The sequence below is a fragment of the Leptodactylus fuscus genome, chromosome 1, assembly GCF_031893055.1.
Source record: "Leptodactylus fuscus isolate aLepFus1 chromosome 1, aLepFus1.hap2, whole genome shotgun sequence".
Classification (NCBI taxonomy): Eukaryota; Metazoa; Chordata; class Amphibia; order Anura; family Leptodactylidae; genus Leptodactylus; species Leptodactylus fuscus.
The window spans coordinates 338,859,856-338,880,678 of NC_134265.1; the positions used below are offsets into that span (position 1 = coordinate 338,859,856).

General features: G+C 41.7%; 1 protein-coding gene across 4 annotated transcripts in view; it reads right to left on the minus strand.

Moving 5' to 3' along the window:
- Positions 1 to 20,823, minus strand: part of APBB2 (amyloid beta precursor protein binding family B member 2) — a 385,145-nt gene that overhangs the window by 256,752 nt on the left and 107,570 nt on the right. For 3 of the 4 annotated variants that reach the window (XM_075261547.1, XM_075261546.1, XM_075261581.1), the window contains exon 4: positions 8,255 to 9,061. In XM_075261547.1, the coding sequence (XP_075117648.1) occupies positions 8,255 to 9,061 (807 nt within the window). Of the gene's footprint in view, positions 1 to 8,254; positions 9,062 to 19,244; positions 19,315 to 20,823 lie in introns of all 4 variants that reach the window. The other variant, XM_075261548.1, reaches the window with a different exon arrangement.

The following is a 20,823-nucleotide window of genomic DNA, read 5'->3' on the forward strand; positions in this document are numbered from 1 at the left end:
AAAAGAAAATTAGAGGCCGCCATATTAATCACTGGCATGTAAAACACAAGGGTGCTGAACAGACGGAGCTGGAAGGTGCCCCGAAGCGCACAAAGTGACTCAACTAAAGCGCAAAGTACAACTCAATATTATTACTATCTGTCGATTTAGAGTAACTATCAATGCACTCAATCTGTCCAGCTGCAGTGTCTATCTATCTATCTATCTATCTATCTATCTCCTATCTATCTATCTATCTATCTATCTATCTATCTATCTATCTATCTCCTATCTATCTATCTATCTATCTCCTATCTATCTATCTATCTCCTATCTATCTATCTATCTATCTATCTATCTATCTATCTCCTATCTATCTATCTATCTATCTCCTATCTATCTATCTATCTATCTATCTATCTATCTATCTATCTATCTATCTCCTATCTATCTATCTATCTCCTATCTATCCATCTCCTATCTATCCATCTCCTATCTATCTATCTATCTATCTATCTATCTATCTATCTCCTATCTATCTATCTATCTATCTATCTATCTATCTATCTATCTATATCTATCTCCTATCTATCATCTATCCTGCATATAGATAAAGGTCCTATGTCTACACAGTGCTTACTAGTCATGCACTTGTCACATTGCATTGTTTGTCACATCACTGTGTGCATTATTCCTATACTATGACAATACTATATAACGATACTGTGATTTGTCTCTGATCTAACCCCTTATTATCACTTCACTTGGTTCATTCTCCATATGTTCCCTTCCTGCTCTTGTTATACATGTACTATGACATGACTCCTATGCGACATCACTGCAGCTATGTTTCTCATGCTGTAACATCACCTTAGTCTATACTACGTGCTGTTTATTATCCCTGTAAGATATCACTTCTTATTATCTGTATAGTCACAGCACAAGGTTTTTCTTTGTTATCCCTGTGGTGGGATACATTGCGTGGATTATCTATCCTCTACAACATCATGTTAAGGATGATTTCTGTGTAGTGACATTATTGTGTGCATTTATAGGGCTGTAAGTATACGAGGTGCAGCAATTGCAATTGACCTTGGAAACTGGTGTCTGTGGAGGCCAAACCATTCCTCCCTCCACAAAAGTATATTAGGACTATAAATTCTGCGTACAGTTGTGGAACTGTATGGAAGATTTTGCATTGGGTCATAGCAGATTCAGTTTTATCTATTTATCTATCTATCTCCTATCTATCGATCTATCTATCTATCTCCTATCTATCTATCTATCTATCTATCTATCTATCTATCTCCTATCTATCTATCTATCTATCTCCTATCTATCTATCTATCTATCGATCTATCTATCTATCTCCTATCTATCTATCTATCTATCTATCTATCTATCTATCTATCTATCTCCTATCTATCTATCTATCTATCTATCTATCTATCTATCTATCTCCTTCCTATCTATCTATCTATCTATCTATCTATCTATCTATCTATCTCCTATCTATCTATCTATCTATCTCCTATCTATCTATCTATCTATCTATCTATCTATCTATCTATCTATCTCCTATCTATCATCTATCTATCTCCTATCTATCTATCTATCTATCTATCTATCTATCTATCTATCTATCTATCTATCTATCTATCTATCTCCTATCTATCTATCTCCTATCTATCTATCTATCTATCTATCTATCTATCACCTATCTATCTATCTATCTATCTATCTATTTAATATTTCCTTCCATACTGTAAGCCCTTGCGGGCAGGGCCCTCTATACCACTGTACCAGTCGGTCACTGTTAGTATTGTGCATATTATGTGTATTGTATGTCGCCCCTCAAATGTACAGCACCATGGAATTAATGGTGCTCTATAAATAAACAGCAATAATAATAACTTTTGATCTATGTAATACATCTCTATTATCTATTTAATATCAATATTTATATTCTGTTAATATTTATTTATGTAATATCTATCTGACATAAATATGTTTCTCTTTTTTTTTTCCTCTCCCTATCAGTATGTGTTTATAGTGTGGAAGGAAACCCACACAAAGGGCTAGTTGACACAGTGTTCCGTGTGTACACATTCTGTTGCGGTTGTTGCGGCAGGATGGCGGTGCATTGCACTGGCATCCCATCGCGGCATTCCGTGAAGGATTAAGCCCAAATGAATGGGTCGGAGCCTCACACTGCGGATGATTCAGCCGCGGAATCCACAGCAAGATAGCGCAGCTTGCTTCTTTTTTCTGCTACAAGCTAGCGGAAAAAAAGAAGTGAGCGACTCCCATTGAAGTCAATGGGAACAGTGGATTTGGAGGTGGATTCCGTGTCAAAATTCACTGCCAACTTGCTCCGTGTGATTTAGCCCAAAAGGAGAGAACATAATCCTTGCATATGTTGCCCTAGGAAGGATTCGAACACAGGACTCCAGCACTACAAACCACTGAGCCACCGTGCTGCTGTCTGTTTCTCTATCTACAGTATCTCTCTCTCTCCCTAATATCTATCTAGCTATATATTCATCCATCCAACTATCTAATAGTTATCTCTCTATCTGTCTATTTATCTATCTATTGTGAGAGAGTGAAGGGTGTAGACTGGGAAGACAGGTATGTCCCAGCCAGGCAGCTAAAGGGTGTTTGGTAAAGACTCACACCAAGGAGGTCAGCTGACTAACCAGGCCCTAATAACAGTCTGTGTGTGAAGACTAGCAGGGTGGCACCACACAGACAGAGCTGACCTGTCCAGACCGGACCTCCAAAGCAGGTACCGTGCTACCCGTTGTTGTTGCCAAGGTGGGAGACTGGTAGCCAGTCTCCTGTATAGTCAGGGAAAGGTTTCCTTACGTTTAAGTTAGTTTCTCAGCCGAGAGGGATTTTGTTTTGTTTATCCAGTGGCTTTGCAAAAGCAGTGTATGCGTTACATGTGAATAAAGCCTGAACTTGTGTGCAATCCGGTGTCTGTGTCCCTGTGTCCTGCACTGCTACAAGCACCTACCTGAACGATTCCTCACACTATCTATAGCTAGGTTCACACTAGTGCTCTGTCTCAGCTCGGTGATTCTGTTTCCCATTCCGTTCCCCTTTTTGGGCAGAAACTTGGCGGACCCCATTATACTGTAGTCTAAAGGGTGCAAAGGTTTCTGAGGGTAACTGCTTTTTTAAGTTGATTAGTTTTCGGTTTGGAAGGTCCCCAAGCGGACCTCCCCAAACAGAAACCCCAACGATAGTGTAAACCTAGTGTAACATCTATCTTGTATTTAATAAATACAACAAGTTGTAGCAGCAGCACAAGAATCTAACAAGGTAGGTGCTAGCCCCAAGGAACCAAACAGATTCCTTGGAAGTATCCATAATAGTGATTCCAGGCAGCACTTACAAAGATAGTTGAAGAAAAAAGGGGGGTGCATTGGTGAATATAGTGCCCCTCTTTTTTCTATATATATATTTGGAGTGCTGGCTGGAATCTGTTTTTTAATGTATTTAATAGTTACATATTTATCTAATATCTATCTACAATATCTATCCATTAAACTACCTAATAGGTATCTATTGAACTAACATCTACCTATTTAACCCCTTCCCGCCGATGGCATTTTTTGATTTTCGTTTTTGACTCCCCTCCTTCTAAACCCCATAACTTTTTTATTTCTCCGCTCCCAGAGCCATATGAGGTCTTAATTTTTGCGGGACAATTTTTTCTTCATGATGCCACCATTAATTATTCTATATAATAATGTACTGGGAAGCAGGAAAAAAATTCAGAATGGGGTGGATTTGAAGAAAAAATGCATTTCTGCGACTTTCTTACGGGCTTTGGTTTTACGGCGTTCACTGTGCAGCCAAAATGACATGTCCCCTGTATTCTGTGTTTCGGTACGGTTCCAGGGATACCAAATTTATATGGTTTTATTTACATTTTGACCCCTAAAAAAAATTCAAAAACGGTGTTAAAAATTTTTTTTTCTAAAAGTCGCCATATTCCGACGGCCGTAACTTTTTTATACATAGGTGTACGGGGATGCATAGGGTGTCTTTTTTTGCGGGGCCGGTTGTACTTTTTAGTTCTACCATTTTCGGGAAATGTTATTGCTTTGATCACTTTTTATTCAAATTTTTATCAGAATTAAAACAGTGAAAAAACGGCGGTTTGGCACTTTTGACTATTTTTCCTGCTACGGCGTTTACCGAACAGGAAAAATATTTGTATAGATTTGTAGAGCGGGCGATTTCGGACACGGGGATACCTAACATGTATATGTTTCACAGTTTTTAACTACTTTTATATCTGTTCTAGGGAAAGGGGGGTGATTTGAACTTTTAATACTTTTTATATTTTTTTATATTTTTTTTTTTATTTTTTTTTGCATTTATTAGACCCCCTAGGGGTGTTGAACCCCAGGGGGTCTGATCACTAATGCAATGCATTACAATGCTAATGCATTGCAATGCATTGCAAAAAAGCATCATCTCTTTTGCAGGCTGTATACACCAGCCTGCAAAAGAGAGAATTTGCAGAATGGCTGGGAGCCTTTAACAAGGCTCCCGGCTGTCATGGCAACGGGGGTCGGCCCTGGATCATGCTCCAGGAGCCGGCGATCCCTGCCAAAATGGCGGCGCCCATGCGCCACTGGGAAAATGGCGCCTCCGGCGCCTTTGACAGCAGCGCCGGAGGGGTTAATGCCTCCGATCGGTCCGGGGACCGATCGGAGGCATTAGAGCCGGTTGTCTACTGCTTAAAGCAGTAGACACCCGGCGGCTATGACGGCCGCCCGGCTCCTGGGAGGTCGCCATAGTTACAGACCCGACACGCGCCGTACTATTACGGCGCATGTCGGGAAGGGGTTAATATCTATCTAGTTATCTAATATGTATTGTCAGGGTCTGGGGTTGCTAGGTGGGGTGGCAGAGACACACAAGTCCAGTTTCTTTTAGTCCAAAACAAAGGAAGAGTTTATTTTCACTCAAAAAGGTAGTGCAGCAACAAAAGGAAACAATACAGAAATAACTCCCTGCCCGGCTAGGCTCTAACTAAACATAGAATAGGTTACCTCACCTAGAATAACAGAAACCCAAAAGCCAGAAGAATCATTCAGGACACAGCTCCAAAAATATGACCTCTCTGGTTGCTCTCCAGCCAAGCCCTGCCCAAGTGTTGCTGCCAGAACATCCCCAAAGTGTGGACTGGAGGGGGGTGGAATGACAGGTCCCACTACCAACCTACCTGTCATTCCTAAAAATCCAGCCCAGTACTGAGCATTTACCGAAATGGTCAGCAGATGAAAGTTGTCTATGAGAACAACCATTCCTGGAGTTTTCTCATCTCACCCACCTTAGTAGTCTGTGTGAGATGTACACCCCCTCCACTACCTGACCAGCCATCGGCTTACACTATGTACAGTATCTATCCATCCATCCAACTAATGCCTACAGTATCTATTGAACTAAGGCTATTATCACACCTGCTTCAGGTGACCGTTTGGGGATTCTGACCCCCATTCTGCTTGAAAAATTCAAAGAGAAAAGCAAGCAGCACTTTTCTCTCTACATTTTTCAGGCGTAAACCCAGCAGACCCCATTATACACAGGATCTCAGATGCAGGTGTGAACATAGCAAAAGATCTTTCTATTTAATATATCTATTTCTGTAATATTTAGATTGTGAGTCCTATATGGGACAGTGAGTGGTGATAACGTCTGTACAGTGCTGCGGAATATGATGGCGCTGTATAAGTAAGCAAAATTTAAAAAAATATCTAGTTAATGTCAATTATGTCAATCTATTTCTATATCTAATATCTATCTACAGTATCTATCCATCCAACTAAAATCTATCTATCTATCTATCTATCTCCTATCCATCTATCTATCCATCTATCCATCTATCCATCTATCTATCTATCTATCTATCTATCTATCTCTCTCTCTATCTATCTCTCTGATCTATCTATCTATCTCTCTGATCTATCTATCTATCTATCTATCTATCTTTCATCTATCTATCTATCTCTCTGATCTATCTATCTATCTATCTATCTATCTATCTATCTATCTATCTATCTATCTCTCTGATCTATCTATCTATCTATCTATCTATCTTTCATCTATCTATCTATCTCTCTGATCTATCTATCTATCTATCTATCTATCTCTCTGATCTATCTATCTATCTATCTATCGATCTATCTATCTATCTATCTATCTATCTATCTATCTATCTATCTATCTATCTCTCTGATCTATCTATCTATCTATCTATCTATCTATCTCCTATCTATCTCTCTATCTCTCTATCTATCTATCTATCTATCTATCTATCTATCTATCTCCATCCATCCATCTATCCATCTATCTATCTATCTATCTATCTATCTATCTATCTATCTATCTCCAATCTATATCTATCTCTCTATCTATCTACATGACACATTATTTTACATTCCTACAAGCAATGATTTTGCAGCCTACTGTTTGCAATCCCTCTGCTTTTTGGGAATCCCATTAAATACACAGTGAAGGTTTTGGCGTGTGCTGTGACAGCCCGGTGTCAGGTGAATGATCATTCTAATATCCTACATATGAATTTGACTCTAGCTGCTAGGGCCAAGCATGCAGGAAGGGAATATCAATATTCGGGCTTTGTTACCATCTTCCGCCTGTGGACAGGTAGTCACTTGTTTAACATCTCAGACTATTTTGCCTGCTATCATCTGGAGCCTGAGGTAAAACGGCTATTTCACATTAGTTGAGAATGAGAAATTCCTATCATACCAAATTCTTCAAGTTTTGATAAGAGCTTAAGACTGATTTATACTGGCTCCTCGCTAGCACCGGGCTCCTAGGAGATGTCTAGGCTGGAACAGCTCATAAATCGTGGCTTTTATTGGTACAGTAAGTGCAGGGCATTCCTGTATAATCTCCAAACTGTACTTAACCATGTCCCTTCACTTCTGCTAGCTAAGCACACTGGAGGCATACGCTTTAAATACCATACTATTAGGAACATAAACTATATACACATCTGAATAGGGGTGTATGCTGCACCATTTTAATCCTTGCTGTAGGACCCTCTTCTAGTCATGGTTAATAATACTGTACATAGATATCTGAATAGGGGCATACATTGTACTATTTAATCCATACATTACAAGCCCATTCTAGTGCTGGCTAATACCATCATACCTCCTAACCACCATAAGATGACTTCATCTTGTTTATCCCATTTTCTTCATATGATCTTTGGGATAATTTGCCTGATCCATACTTGTAGTACCTGTAAGGCCGGGTTCACACAGGGTTTATTGGTCTGGAATCTGAGGCAGAACCCAAAATACGGGTAGATGTGACTAGATGCCGATGCTGTGCACTCCGCTCCGGATTAGGCCCAAATGAATGGGCCTAGGAGGGAGGAGGGAGTGTCTTCAGGTGGAATCGCGAGGCGAGCCTGAAAAATGAGCATGTCTGTTCTTTTTTCCAGGAGCCGGAACAAACCGCTCCCGGAAAAATGAACTGACCAACTTCCATTGATTTCAATGGGAGCCGTCTTTTTGGTCAGGATTTTGAGGAGGATACGGCCTCAAAATCCTGACCAAAATACCCCATGAGAACTCAGCCTAAGAAGGATTCTTGCACAGGTTCTCGCACCCATTAACCACCTGGGACCACAACCAGCTTTCATTTTTCATCGTCTTCCAGACGCTTCATCACATACACAAATACATATATATAGCCTGCAATACATCACTGGTGTATAGTAGTCTATGGAGCCTCATCCTATCTATGGCGGCACACCAAGGATCTCCATTACGTTCCCAACAACCGCTCAGCACCAGGGAGTTGTTTGGGTTGGTCACACTTTTGCTGGATCCTGTACCACGCACACAGTGCACAAAAGCAGGGGAACCAACTCCATGTCACTTAGGGATAAAATAAAGCATCCAGACAAAATAACTAGGCGCCCCTTGTTCAGGGAGTCTAGAACAGCAACATGGTCTGCATTTATGGTGCAATAGATGAGTATTTAAAGCATTTCCAAAAAATACCAAGCAGATTTTTGTTGATGTCTAATTCAGACAGGCTACATCTTATACTTTACCTGTACTACTTGTGGTATGCTAAGTTATACAGACTATGTGCATAGTATGTTCTTCCTTCATAAAATTCCCAAACCCCACAAATATCAGTTTCTGATCAAGCTCAATTTTTACAACATCGGATTCTACTTGCTTAAAAGACAATACAATTTCGGGCTTACCGGTCTCATCTGGAGTTATTGGTGAAGCACTATCTTGGGACAAGGTGGTCCAACTGGAATCTTCATCGCTAGGGGCCAGGTTCTGTATGCGATGTAAGGCGCAGTCTGTCTTTGCACCAGTCTTTGGATGGTCCTTTTTAGTCTCAGGACTAGAGGACACTGTTGGCACAAGACTATCCTCAGGACTTGGAGTCTTGTTCTGCTTTGACAGAAGCATTTCTCCATTCGTAATAATGCCAGGACCTTGACCAGTGATCCATATGGAGTTTTCCTCTTCCTTCACTGCATGGCCATTAGCTAGACTCTGATCAAGGTCTCTGGAAGTGTCAAGATCGGAATAATAATCAAGGAAACTCTTGGTCCTTCTGGGAAGTAGTGGAAGGATTTCAGAGGTTTCTGGATCATCTTCATCTTTGCCTTCTAGTTTTTCAGAAATCCTGTTGACACCATCTTCTAAGCTTACATTCTTGTTTAGGTCTTGTTGTCCTTGTTCAGCAGCTTTTCGCAACTGGTTCTCTCCATTCTTGACCAGTTTGATGTTTGAAGAGCCATTTGACAGAAGGGGTTGTGCTGCTGGGTCAGATAAGCCCATGGCGGCCTGAATATTGGTCAATGCGTATTTTTTTCGGCATTTGGGAGGTGTGTCACTCTTTGTTTCAGTGTGTTTTACATCTGAATTTAGTAGTTCATTGTGAGAGGATCGTAAGTTCAATGTGTTTGGAGGACTGACTGGACCATTCCTATTTGCTATGTCCGTGGCACTGTGGCTTGCCATAAACATTGGAAGTGTTTCCACACTTGAGTCGACTAGAAGAAACAATAAGAAAAGAGCTTGTTATTCATGAAATCTACGTCACACTAGATTATCAAAACCATATCATAATAGTACCCTTCATATACAGTACTTATAATATGTTCTTTGCACTGAAGGTCCTCTGAGTTATGGTTCTAGTATCCAATCATGAGACTATTAGAGACACGGAGGAGAGGGCTTGAGGAGCATTCAGTGCAGTGAGCCCTGACATGGACACTGCACATACAGAGAGTAAACCCAAGCACTTGCAATGAGCCCCGGCATGGACACTACACATACAGAGAGTAACCCCTAGCACTTGCAATGAGCCCTGGCATGGACACTGCACATACAGAGAGTAACCCCAAGCACTTGCAATCTCAGTGCCAGGAGCATTTGGATATCTTGGTCATGCAACAAATGCATAGGCCTGGTTACACAGCTCTGATACTTATAAACTCTCCTATATTACCACTGACTAACCCTAAACATAGGACAGACATCTTTTACTTCATAAAGTGTGTACCTATAAAGAGTTGTCTCATCAAAAGACAACTAATTACACAATGTGACCCCCGAGGTGATCAGCTTATTGCCCATGTCCCACTTCTAGCACCCTCAGTAAAAGCCAACATTCTCCTAGGGATCGATCTGTAACCTGTCGGCCATTTGTAGTTGAACCCTATGGTGGCCCCCTCACATGAATGGCCATCCTTGTAATATATGGAAGTCTTGACCGCTTATACTGAGGTTCTGGTATATAGAGGGGTTCTAAGCAGGGGACCACCTATATAAGTGTATGGATAGCGCATTTGGAAAGCCTCTGTCTCATTAAAGGGAACTTGTCACCATGTACATACTGTGTAATCTGCAGACATCTCGTCATAGAGCAGGAGGAGCTGAGCAGATTGATGTATTGCTTATATTTCTGTTCTTTCTATGCCTGGAAAGAGACATTGAGTCCAGTGAGCGGTCCTAACAGTGACTAATAACTATTCCTGTAGGCCCAATCATTGGTAGGACCGCCCACTGGACTCATTTACTCCTCCCCAATTACAAAACCATAAGTGAATCTGCTCAGCTCCCCCACCCTATAACATGGTGCCTACAGGTTAGGCCTCGTTCACATCTGCATTTGGATTCCGTCCGGAGGAGTCCGCATGAGGACCCTCCCCCCCCCCCTCCCCGAACGGACTATCAAACACAAATGCAAGCGGTGTGCCAGAGAAAGCACACAGATCCCCATAGACTATAATTGGGTCTGTGTGTTTGCTGCCAGATCTCCGCAGGGATCATGCAGACAGGAAAGTGGTTCACAATCTATGTTCCTGTCTGCATGATTCGTGTGGGCAGTGCACGGCCAGCACACAGACCCCATTATAGTCTATGGAGTCCGTGTGCTTTTTCTGCACACCGCTTGCAGTTGCGTTTGGTATTCCGGTCGGGGGGTCCCCATGCGGACTCCCCAAACGGAATAGCGAACGCAGATGTGAACGAAGGGTTAAACTACATTTTTATGGTGACGGGTTAAGACAGTGCCATTCACAGCCAATGTCCAATACTGTGTGAAATTCATTATAGTCCAGACAACCCATCTATTTCTTTCTAGTGCAGTTCAAATGGGTGTAATAGAGTGGAGTCCCCAAAACGAGACCCCCTTTTATATACTAAGGTTAGAAGTGCTCCCTCCAGAGGGCTCAGGTCATTCATGAACTGCAATTGGTAATGTCTGCTGGCTCCACGCCAGGTTAGATAATCCAACAGTCCAGTTTAGATCTCCTGACCACACACTATTAGTAATATATATATATCGGAATGATAGTAAATGCACCAACAAAAATACACCCACAGTATAAAATACATGATAGTATCATATTAAATCAATTCTGTGTATACGCACATTCAATGGCGATCATTTTTAAAGAATCATTCACATAAAATGCGTAAAATTGTTACCTGTGTGGGCTCTTCAAGCATGTGAAAATGTCAAGGAACAGTAAAATTATGCATAAAATCACGTTTTTATGAAGCGTACCGCCAATTTCTAAGCCCTGATTACAGCTCTTTCAGTAATAAGTACTGTTCTCCTCACAAGTAAAAGGAAATTATGTCTATAATAGGATGACGGATTTTTAAAGCCTTTTACTATTTCTTTAGAACTGGAGCAGAAATAAACCAAGCTTGTTCTCCTGTTAACCCAGGTAATGCCCAGTGTGCCGACATTTATTGTTGGATTAGGCCACTTTGACCGCCGTATGCAGGGCCTAGCAAAGGTAATAGTAGCTTTGGGCAAAACAAAGCGTGACACTGGCACCGGTGCATGATAGACAAGGCATATAGTAAAGGGTTGATCAGACTAATGGGATCGGAGTTGTGGCTTGGAAGTAGGGGCATCGTGGGACCACCAGAAATTACATTTGTAATAGGATTTTTGAGCCATTGGGGTCTTACATACTTGTAGCTACAACTGGCGGATATTAGTTAAACACTATTGAGGTAATACTGTATACTAAACAATTTGCACCAGTTTTCTAGCAAATGCTTGCAGAAATCCTATTTATGCAGGAGATTTGTTTGCAATTTTCCTCTGCCTTTGCCAATTTTTACATTATGGTGACGGCCATTTTGCCTGGGCTTCTCTCCTCTGTTAACAGTACAAATTGTACAGCGCTGCGGAATATGTTGGCGCTATATAAATAAAATTTATTATTATTATTATAGTGTGTAGCGTTACAGCAGTCTCATGGCCATAGGTAGCAATAGTCTGGAGCTGACTCCACTGAGGCTTATGGGAGAGTTTTCTAGACATGACCTGTCCAGGGATGGGGAGTAGATAAGCCATGACACAATCTATTGTCAGTAGTGGATGGACTCATAGGTCAATGGTGTTTTCTATAGAGGCATTATCTTCTATAGTAATCCTGTTTGTGATATACCGTATATACTCGAGTATAAGCCGACCCGATTATAAGCCGAGGCCCCTAATTTTACCACAAAAAACTGGTAAAACTTATTGACTCGAGTATAAGCCGAGGGGGGTAAATGCAGCAGCTACTGGGAAATTTAAAAAATTAAAATAGTCGGAGTTTTTGGGTGCAGTAGTTGCTGGGGAAGGGGAGGGGGTGATTTGGTTGTCTGTCTGCCCCTTCCCTGAGCTTGAGGACTGTTTTTTTTCCCCCACTTGGAATTCAGTCTGGTTGAATATAGGGGATCTGCAGTGCTCCTATTAACCCCTTCCTGACAGAACAGGAGCACTGCAGATCCCCTATATTCAGTAGACACAGGGATACCTAATGTGTTTGTGTTTCACAGTCATTTTCTACTTTTATATGTATTTTAGGGAAAGGAGGGATTTATAACATATATACACTCACCGGCCACTTTATTAGGTACACCTGTCCAATTGCTCGTTAACACTTAATTTCTAATCAGCCAATCACATGGCGGCAACTCAGTGCATTTAGGCATGTAGACATGGTCAAGACAATCTCCTGCAGTTCAAACCGAGCATCAGTATGGGGAAGAAAGGTGATTTGAGTGCCTTTGAACGTGGCATGGTTGTTGGTGCCAGAAGGGCTGGTCTGAGTATTTCAGAAACTGCTGATCTACTGGGATTTTCACGCACAACCATCTCTAGGGTTTACAGAGAATGGTCCGAAAAAGAAAAAACATCCAGTGAGCGGCAGTTCTGTGGGCGGAAATGCGTTGTTGATGCCAGAGGTCAGAGGAGAATGGCCAGACTGGTTCGAGCTGATAGAAAGGCAACAGTGACTCAAATAGCCACCCGTTACAACCAAGGTAGCCAGAAGAGCATCTCTGAACACACAGTACGTCGAACTTTGAGGCTACAGATGGGCTACAGCAGCAGAAGACCACACCGGGTGCCACTCCTTTCAGCTAAGAACAGGAAACTGAGGCTACAATTTGCACAAGCTCATCGAAATTGGACAATTGAAGATTGGAAAAACGTTGCCTGGTCTGATGAGTCTCGATTTCTGCTGCGACATTCGGATGGTAGGGTCAGAATTTGGCGTCAACAACATGAAAGCATGGATCCATCCTGCCTTGTATCAACGGTTCAGGCTGGTGGTGGTGGTGTCATGGTGTGGGGAATATTTTCTTGGCACTCTTTGGGCCCCTTGGTACCAATTGAGCATCGTTGCAACGCCAAAGCCTACCTGAGTATTGTTGCTGACCACGTCCATCCCTTTATGACCACAATGTACCCTACATCTGATGGCTACTTTCAGCAGGATAATGCAATGCCATGTCATAAAGCTGGAATCATCTCAGACTGGTTTCTTGAACATGACAATGAGTTCACTGTACTCCAATGGCCTCCACAGTCACCAGATCTCAATCCAATAGAGTATCTTTGGGATGTGGTGGAACGGGAGATTCGCATCATGGATGTGCAGCCGACAAATCTGCGGCAACTGTGTGATGCCATCATGTCAATATGGAGCAAAATCTCTGAGGAATGCTTCCAGCACCTTGTTGTATCTATGCCATGAAGAATTGAGGCAGTTCTGAAGGCAAAAGGGGGTCCAACCCGTTACTAGCATGGTGTACCTAATAAAGTGGCCGGTGAGTGTGTATATATATATATTTACATTTATTTATTTTTTAATTTATTTCACTATTTTATGGGAGATTCTGTACATTACTATTGCGGCTGGTCATAGACCCCCCCCCCCTCCCAAAAGATAAATATTTTTTTTTTTTTTTTGCTTGCCTCGAGTATAAGCCGAAGGGGGCTTTTTCAGCACAAAAACTGTGCTGAAAAATTTGGCTTATACTCGAGTATATATGGTAGCTGAAATGACAGCTGCCTCTACTGCACCTTAGCATGACACTGAGTGTGTGTGAATAAAGCCTTAGCATGTAATATATTTTCAAGTCTTCTTAGATGACACTTACATGGACCTTCTCCCTGTCGGCGCTGTGTATCTCCTACATATCCCATTATTCTGATAGATTCGGATACCCTATATACTTCCTACATGTGCACATAGATGTTGGCTCTTCACCATCCTACTAGAAGGTGGGCTATGACAATGTAATTCCCCCATTATCACAAATGATGCGGGATCTACAGAAAGCTTTCTAGTGTATAGGAACATTGGTGTCATTGTAATGATAAATGTGCTCCAGTGTTTCTCAGTTCCAGTGTATCCCTGACAGGTCATGATTTCAGGATATCCCATAGAGACAACACCTGTGGTAATTCTTCATGTCCTGACATCCACACTGTGCAATACTACAGAAGACCTCCAAACATTATACTGGGAGGACATAAGGACTGGAGATAAGAAACACTGTCCTAGATCTGATAAAACCATGCACTAGTAATAATCTGAATTTATATCATGTAATAATAATATTAGTATTCATTTTTCTAGTCTCATCATCCTCAGTTGCGGTGAATTCTTCAAAGACAACCTTTCACCAGCCCAATCACACAAATATTACCTGATAGACGCTGTCACCCTGAGCATTTTCGTGTTCGCGTTATTCAAATCTGTTCAGCCATTCCAAAGATATAAGCCCTTTTACGGTTGATGTAAACTAGGATATACTAGCCAAGCAGGCGGTACCACTGTAGTTACTCTATGTGTGCTGAAATGTTACCACCCACTTGTCTAGTATAATCTAATTTGCATCAACACTAAAAGGGCTTATATCTTTTGAATGGCTAGATTTGGATAAACAAAACACCAAAATGCTCAGAGTCATGTATGTCATTGGCCTTTTCAGATCTGAATTAGTGTAGTGTCATCATCCACAGTCGAAGTGAATTCTTCAAAGAGTACCTTTGACCAGGTCTAAGAAGCCCAATGACATACATTATCTGATGGGCGCCGCCACCCTTAGAATTTTGGTGTTCTCTTTCTCCAAATCTGTTCAGTCATTCCAAAGATATAGGCCCTTTTAGTGTTTATACAAACTAGGGTATATTAGTCAAGTTGGTGGTAGTACTATGGTTTATCTGGAGGTGCCGTCTCTCTAATATACTACTTGGCTAATATACCCTAATTTGTAACACAAGAAGGGCTTATATCTTTGGAATGGCTGATCAGATTTGGATATACAAAACACCAAAATGCTCAGGCTCATTGGGCTCTTCAGACCCGGTGACAGGTCCCCTTTTAAGTAATAAATATAAACCCAATATTTTCCATGAATATTTTTCTAGAATAGAAATCATTTTATTCCAGACTAAAGATTAATACAGCATACACTACATACTAGAAAACGTACAATCCATAAGTGACATCTAGGATCAGATTGGTGGGGATCCCTCTTATAACTGTGATCAACTCTGTTCAGCTTGGCGGGGTTACCTGAAGATGGACTATGTCACTATGACATGCTAGACATTTTATGAAAGGGCATCTACTATTTAACCATTCTCATCTGAGGTTTCTCCAAAGTTAGGCGAGCAACCCTTAAAGGGAGTCTGGCCCTAGACAGGACCGGATCCCGCCATTCGGAAAAGACTCCCAGAGCAGGATCTAGCACTGAATATGGATTTCTAGTTTTGTTGGAGTAGCCTATCAGAGTATCAAAAAACCCTCATGAGGCCTCAGATTTTGACAAATTATTGGACCCCTAGGTCCATGCATCTGAATGGGGGAAGGAATGACTAGTAGAGATGAGCGAATAGTATTCGATTGAGTAGGTATTCGATCGAATACTACGGTATTCGAAATACTCGTACTCGAATACTCGTACCACTCGCTATTCGAATGGAAAAGTTCGATGCAGAACCAGCATTGATTGGCTGATTGCTATACAGTTGGCCAATCAAGACTGGTTCTTCTCCTAGCTTTAGAAGTCTTCTCCGTGCAGCTTCCCCGCAGCGTCTTCCGGCTCTGAATTCACTCTGCCAGGCATCGGGCCTGGGCAGAGCCGACTGCACATGCCCACTTGTAGTGCGGACATGTGCAGTCGGCTCTGGCCAGGCCTGATGCCTGGCAGAGTGAATTCAGAGCCAGAAGATGCCGCAGGGACGCTGCAAGGAGAAGACTTCTCGGAGGATCCAGCCCGACCCTCACTCGTGGACTTGGTAAGTATAATTCGATCGAATGTTGCCTACCCCTGAAATGAGCATTTTCCCCCCATAGACTATAATAGGGTTCGATATTCGATTCGAGTAGTCGAATATTGAGGGGCTACTCGAAACGAATATCGAACCTCGGACATTTTACTGTTCGCTCATCTCTATTGACTAGAGCTAAGATGGTTCCACCCCAATTCTGTTTGCATGGGCCTGTGTAATAAGTCCTGATCCAGGTGTTTCTCATTGGCCGCCGACATCTGGCTGTCTAATACAGCCTTAAGTTTGCACAATCTCATGATTAAACACAGGAGACAATGCAAAGAATTTAGACAATAAGTATATCTCAATAATAGGGCGATGGTAGAATCCCTAAAAGATAATACATGCAAAAAAGCATTGCCTTGGATCCAATGTGGACAGATTAAAAAAAATAACTACAGGACTGTTCTTTGAAAACTCAGGATTTCTGGTGGGAATAAGTACGCTTTAATAAAATAAAGAAGAAAAGGAGAAGCCTACTATAGTGAGAGCCTTTGCTATACACGTTATCTTCATATTCTTTACAAGGAAGGCTCCCTTATCAAAGTCAGGGCTCAGCATGTTTGATTTTCTTTTATTCCAGCTTTCTCTTACATGATAGAATCACTGTAAGAAAATATAAATTGAAAACAGGTTCTGGGTAGTGACGTGAAGGGAATAGTTTCAAACAGAGATTCTCAAAGCAGTCACGTCTTGAGGATTCCCCATAGACAAACCGATAAAGTGAGTTAAATGACTTACAAAAGTCACTTTTAATAATTCTTTCTTGTTAGCAGGCTCACCCACGATTCCTTTATCACAGAGTGACTGCTGTTTGGACTCTTAGCGATCTGCAGTGATCTGTCCAGGAACCTGGTATCAAGTGTTGAGTTCTCCTGCAGTGCCACCACAGGAGAAGGGAAGCATTACATGCTGATCAGGGAAACTAATGGACTATCAACATAGGCCATGGATGTGTTAGGTCCTCCAGACCAAAAGATGCTCTTTGAACTTCTAAGAGGCTGGGTCCTAACAGGGGAACGGCACCCTCTAAAAACGTATATTCTCCTAATGGGGTTTTTTGTAAATGTTTTTTTTTTTAACTAAAGCTTGTGTTAATGGAAATTTTTACATCATGACCAATTGAGAGATATTTAAATGGTATTCATATCTCCAGGATCATATTCAGACATGAAGTTTAAGGCTGGTCTTACACGACCGTAATGTAGGTCCGCAAATGGTCCGCAATTGAGGGTTTTCAATTGCGGACACATTATACTCAATGTGGCCTTTTACACCACCGGATATTTTATCCGTGGTGTGGTCGGGCCGTAACCGTGTTCTGCAATTTATAGAACATGTCCGTAATGCCCGTGAATTGCGGCACTGCACGGATTCGCCCATAGAACTCTATGGGCGAGTGCGGCAGGACATGGACATCTGCGGAGTGTATGTTGCCGATCAGCAACTAGTGTTACTGATCAGCAACATGCGGACCGTAGAATCATTACGGTAATGTAAGACCAGCCTAAAGGTGACTTTTCACCACCTTCACCAACTCCAACTCTTTGCACCCTTTAATAGCTGTTTCGTTTAACCTTCACTGTTCCAAATCAATCATTTCTGTTTACTTCAGCATCATATATGTGGATTAGACGCTCTACTGTCAGATGAGTGGTCCCTGACTGTCTAATCTAGCTCACATCCGCAAGCCTAACCATCATACCTGAAACTAACAGAAATAATAGCCTGGGAATGGTGGGGGCTAAAAAGTAAAATCCAGAGATTCCAAAGTATGGAAAGACCTGGAGTAGGACTTAAAGTGTTTTAGCCAAAAAACTTGCGCTGTTTGTAAAGATATTGTTCAGTAAGCCACTCAGTATAGCTTGTTTCCTAGGTTACAGACCACCTGTAACAGGCTGATGACCCAATCCCTGTTCCTGGCCAACTATTATCTTTCCCTTACAAATGCTTTCAGTTGCGGAGCCCTGATAATGGCTGGAACCGTGCTTGTAGATTTGTAAATATTTACAATAAGTTCAGAGTACACTGCCGAACTGGGGTGAGAATTAGTGGATGGGAGAGGAGTAGGGTTGAGCGATCGTGTTCGGAAAAGATCGGATTCCGATCGGCGATCGAGAAAATTTCACGATCGCCATCGGAATTCCGAACACGATCTTTTTATGTGGGATCGAGATCAGTGATTTTTCCCACAATGCATTGCTTAGGCTTCACACTGAGTATACGCTGTATACTCAGTGTGAAGGCTCCGCTGCAGTTCCATAGGAATGAATGGAAGCAGCCGACACACAGCCTTAACCCCCTGCGCGCCGGCTGCCTTCATTCATTCGAATGGAAGGCTAAACTAAATCTCTAGCAGCTACTTACCTCTAGAGATGGGTGCTCCGGTGCCCTCCTTCTTCTTGTCTCGCTGCCCCGCCTCCCAGGTTAGTTTTAAAGCGCTAGGTAGGCAGGGCTTGTGGCTTAGAGTGTGGGCGGGTACAGGGCGGGGGGATGTGACGTCTCCCCTCCCAGTACCCGCCCACACTCTCCTAACCTGGCAGGGAAGGGGCAGCGAAGAGAGAAGAGCAGCATGGAGCAGCAGCGAGGCGAAGAAGGCACGAGGCACAGGACCAGCCATCCCTGGAGTTAAGTGGACACCAGGGAGTAGGATTGCTTTTAAAATCCGATCTCCGATTAATAAAAAATTCCCATTGACTTGCATTGGGATCGGAATTGGGATCGAGATCGGGTTCGAATGAAAAATGATCGGAAATTGGATTTTAAAATCGATCCTGAAAAGTCAAGATCGGCTCAACCCTAGAGAGGAGACAAGAGAACTGGTGAAATCCTGAGATGGGAAAACCTCTTTTACGGGCTACACCAAAGAAAACTGCATTAGACAAAATGTTATCATGGGTAATGATGTTTAGTGAAGATATACCACTCTTTGATATGTTAACTAATGTTAGTAAGGGATTTTTAAATTAAAAAAACTAAGAATCTATAACAAAATGTTGAAATGGAATGATAGAATACACAAATAATAAGTAAACATATGAAAAACAAATGCATTGTGTAAAACACAAAACGGAATACTCTAAAGGGATTCTAACCTTGCAGGACTTCAGACATGGGTCACAGGGGCGTCAGCAATGGATCAGGATATAGGTTAAAGTTAGCAATCTGAAAAGAGGGATGATGGGAAAAATTAAAAACAAGGAAGTGTCTAATAAATAACAAATAAGTAGATGTGAAAGGGCACAGATTCGACAAAACAGAAATCAAATGGTAAATCAACAATAGCAATAATCACGAGGATAGGAATATTACAGGACGACGGGCAGTGATTTCTTATACTGTAGTACAGCGATACTGGAAATTACCAACACTTCTGAGTTTTCTGAACTTTCACTTTTACTATGGTTGAGGACTAGTTAAGAAATCAAAACCGTATAGGGAAAGTGCACAAGGTATTTCCAAAGTTTTTAGTGTGGTTACTGTTTGTAGGTTTCCTGGTTAGAAGAACCAGGAAGAAAAGAAGCCCAGACTCGGATCTGGAGTTTCCTGAGCTTGTAGACAGAAAACCTGGCTGGCACCCCCTACTCTCTTCCCCTGCACTGAGGACACTGATATGAGGGATGCTCACCTGGAGTATGGGAAGGGAGTGGGACCAGGTGCAGTTAATACTGGGGCCACTGCTGGTGGGACATTACAATGTGCGGGGCCACTCTGTGGGGGACATTATAACGTGTAGGGCTACTGCTGGGAGGACATTACAATGTGCGGGGACACTCTGCGATGTAGATTTTCAAGCAATGCAAGATATTCCCTATAGTACCAGAGCAAAACCAAGGCCATTTCATTTATTTATTTTTTTTTGTGATGGTGTCATTCAAAGAAAACCGCAGCAGATATTCAGCAGTGGAGCCATCCCATGTGGACATATCCTTATAGTTTGGAACATTTTGCAACCATCTAGACAGAATAGCTTGAAATAATGTGAAAAACTATCAATTCTGGTTTTGAAGCCAAAAATTCTACAAGTGGAGAAACCAAGTTACCTCTTGTAGCTAGACAATAGACCAACAATCATAAGACTATCTATGAAACAACAGTTGAAAACGTAAGACATAATCCATACGGTGCATTAAACGGATTATCCCATCACAAACACCATTATTTGGGTATGTCATACCCAGATATATCATCCATAAAAAGATCATAAAATAAACTATAATGGAAAAACGAAAAACAAAAATAAATGCAGAAAGTCAACGTGAGCCTCTGTAACAGTATTTCAAGTTGTAAGAAATGTAGTCTTATTTTAGGATAAATGTGGTGAAATTGTGCAGTTCAGCTAAATGTGTGCCATATACTTATAGCATAGCTCCAATTATAAAGACACTTTTCATAAATGAATAGTACAGATGAATAGAAAGAACTTTGTAATCTATATTATTGAGGAGATCTGTTTCATGCTTCATTTATTAGGCTGCGCTCCTCATTCTTATCAGATGATTTACATAAATAGAACCTGAATCTTCACACACAGAACTCTATGGAGAGGGGAGGGGGAGGAGAAGGCTTTTAACTGATCTATTGGCTCATTCTGTGCACTGGTAGCCTGTTACCTGGAAACATACACTGACGAGCAAAAGGGTAACAATGTATTGAACCTTCAGGCTCCATAGC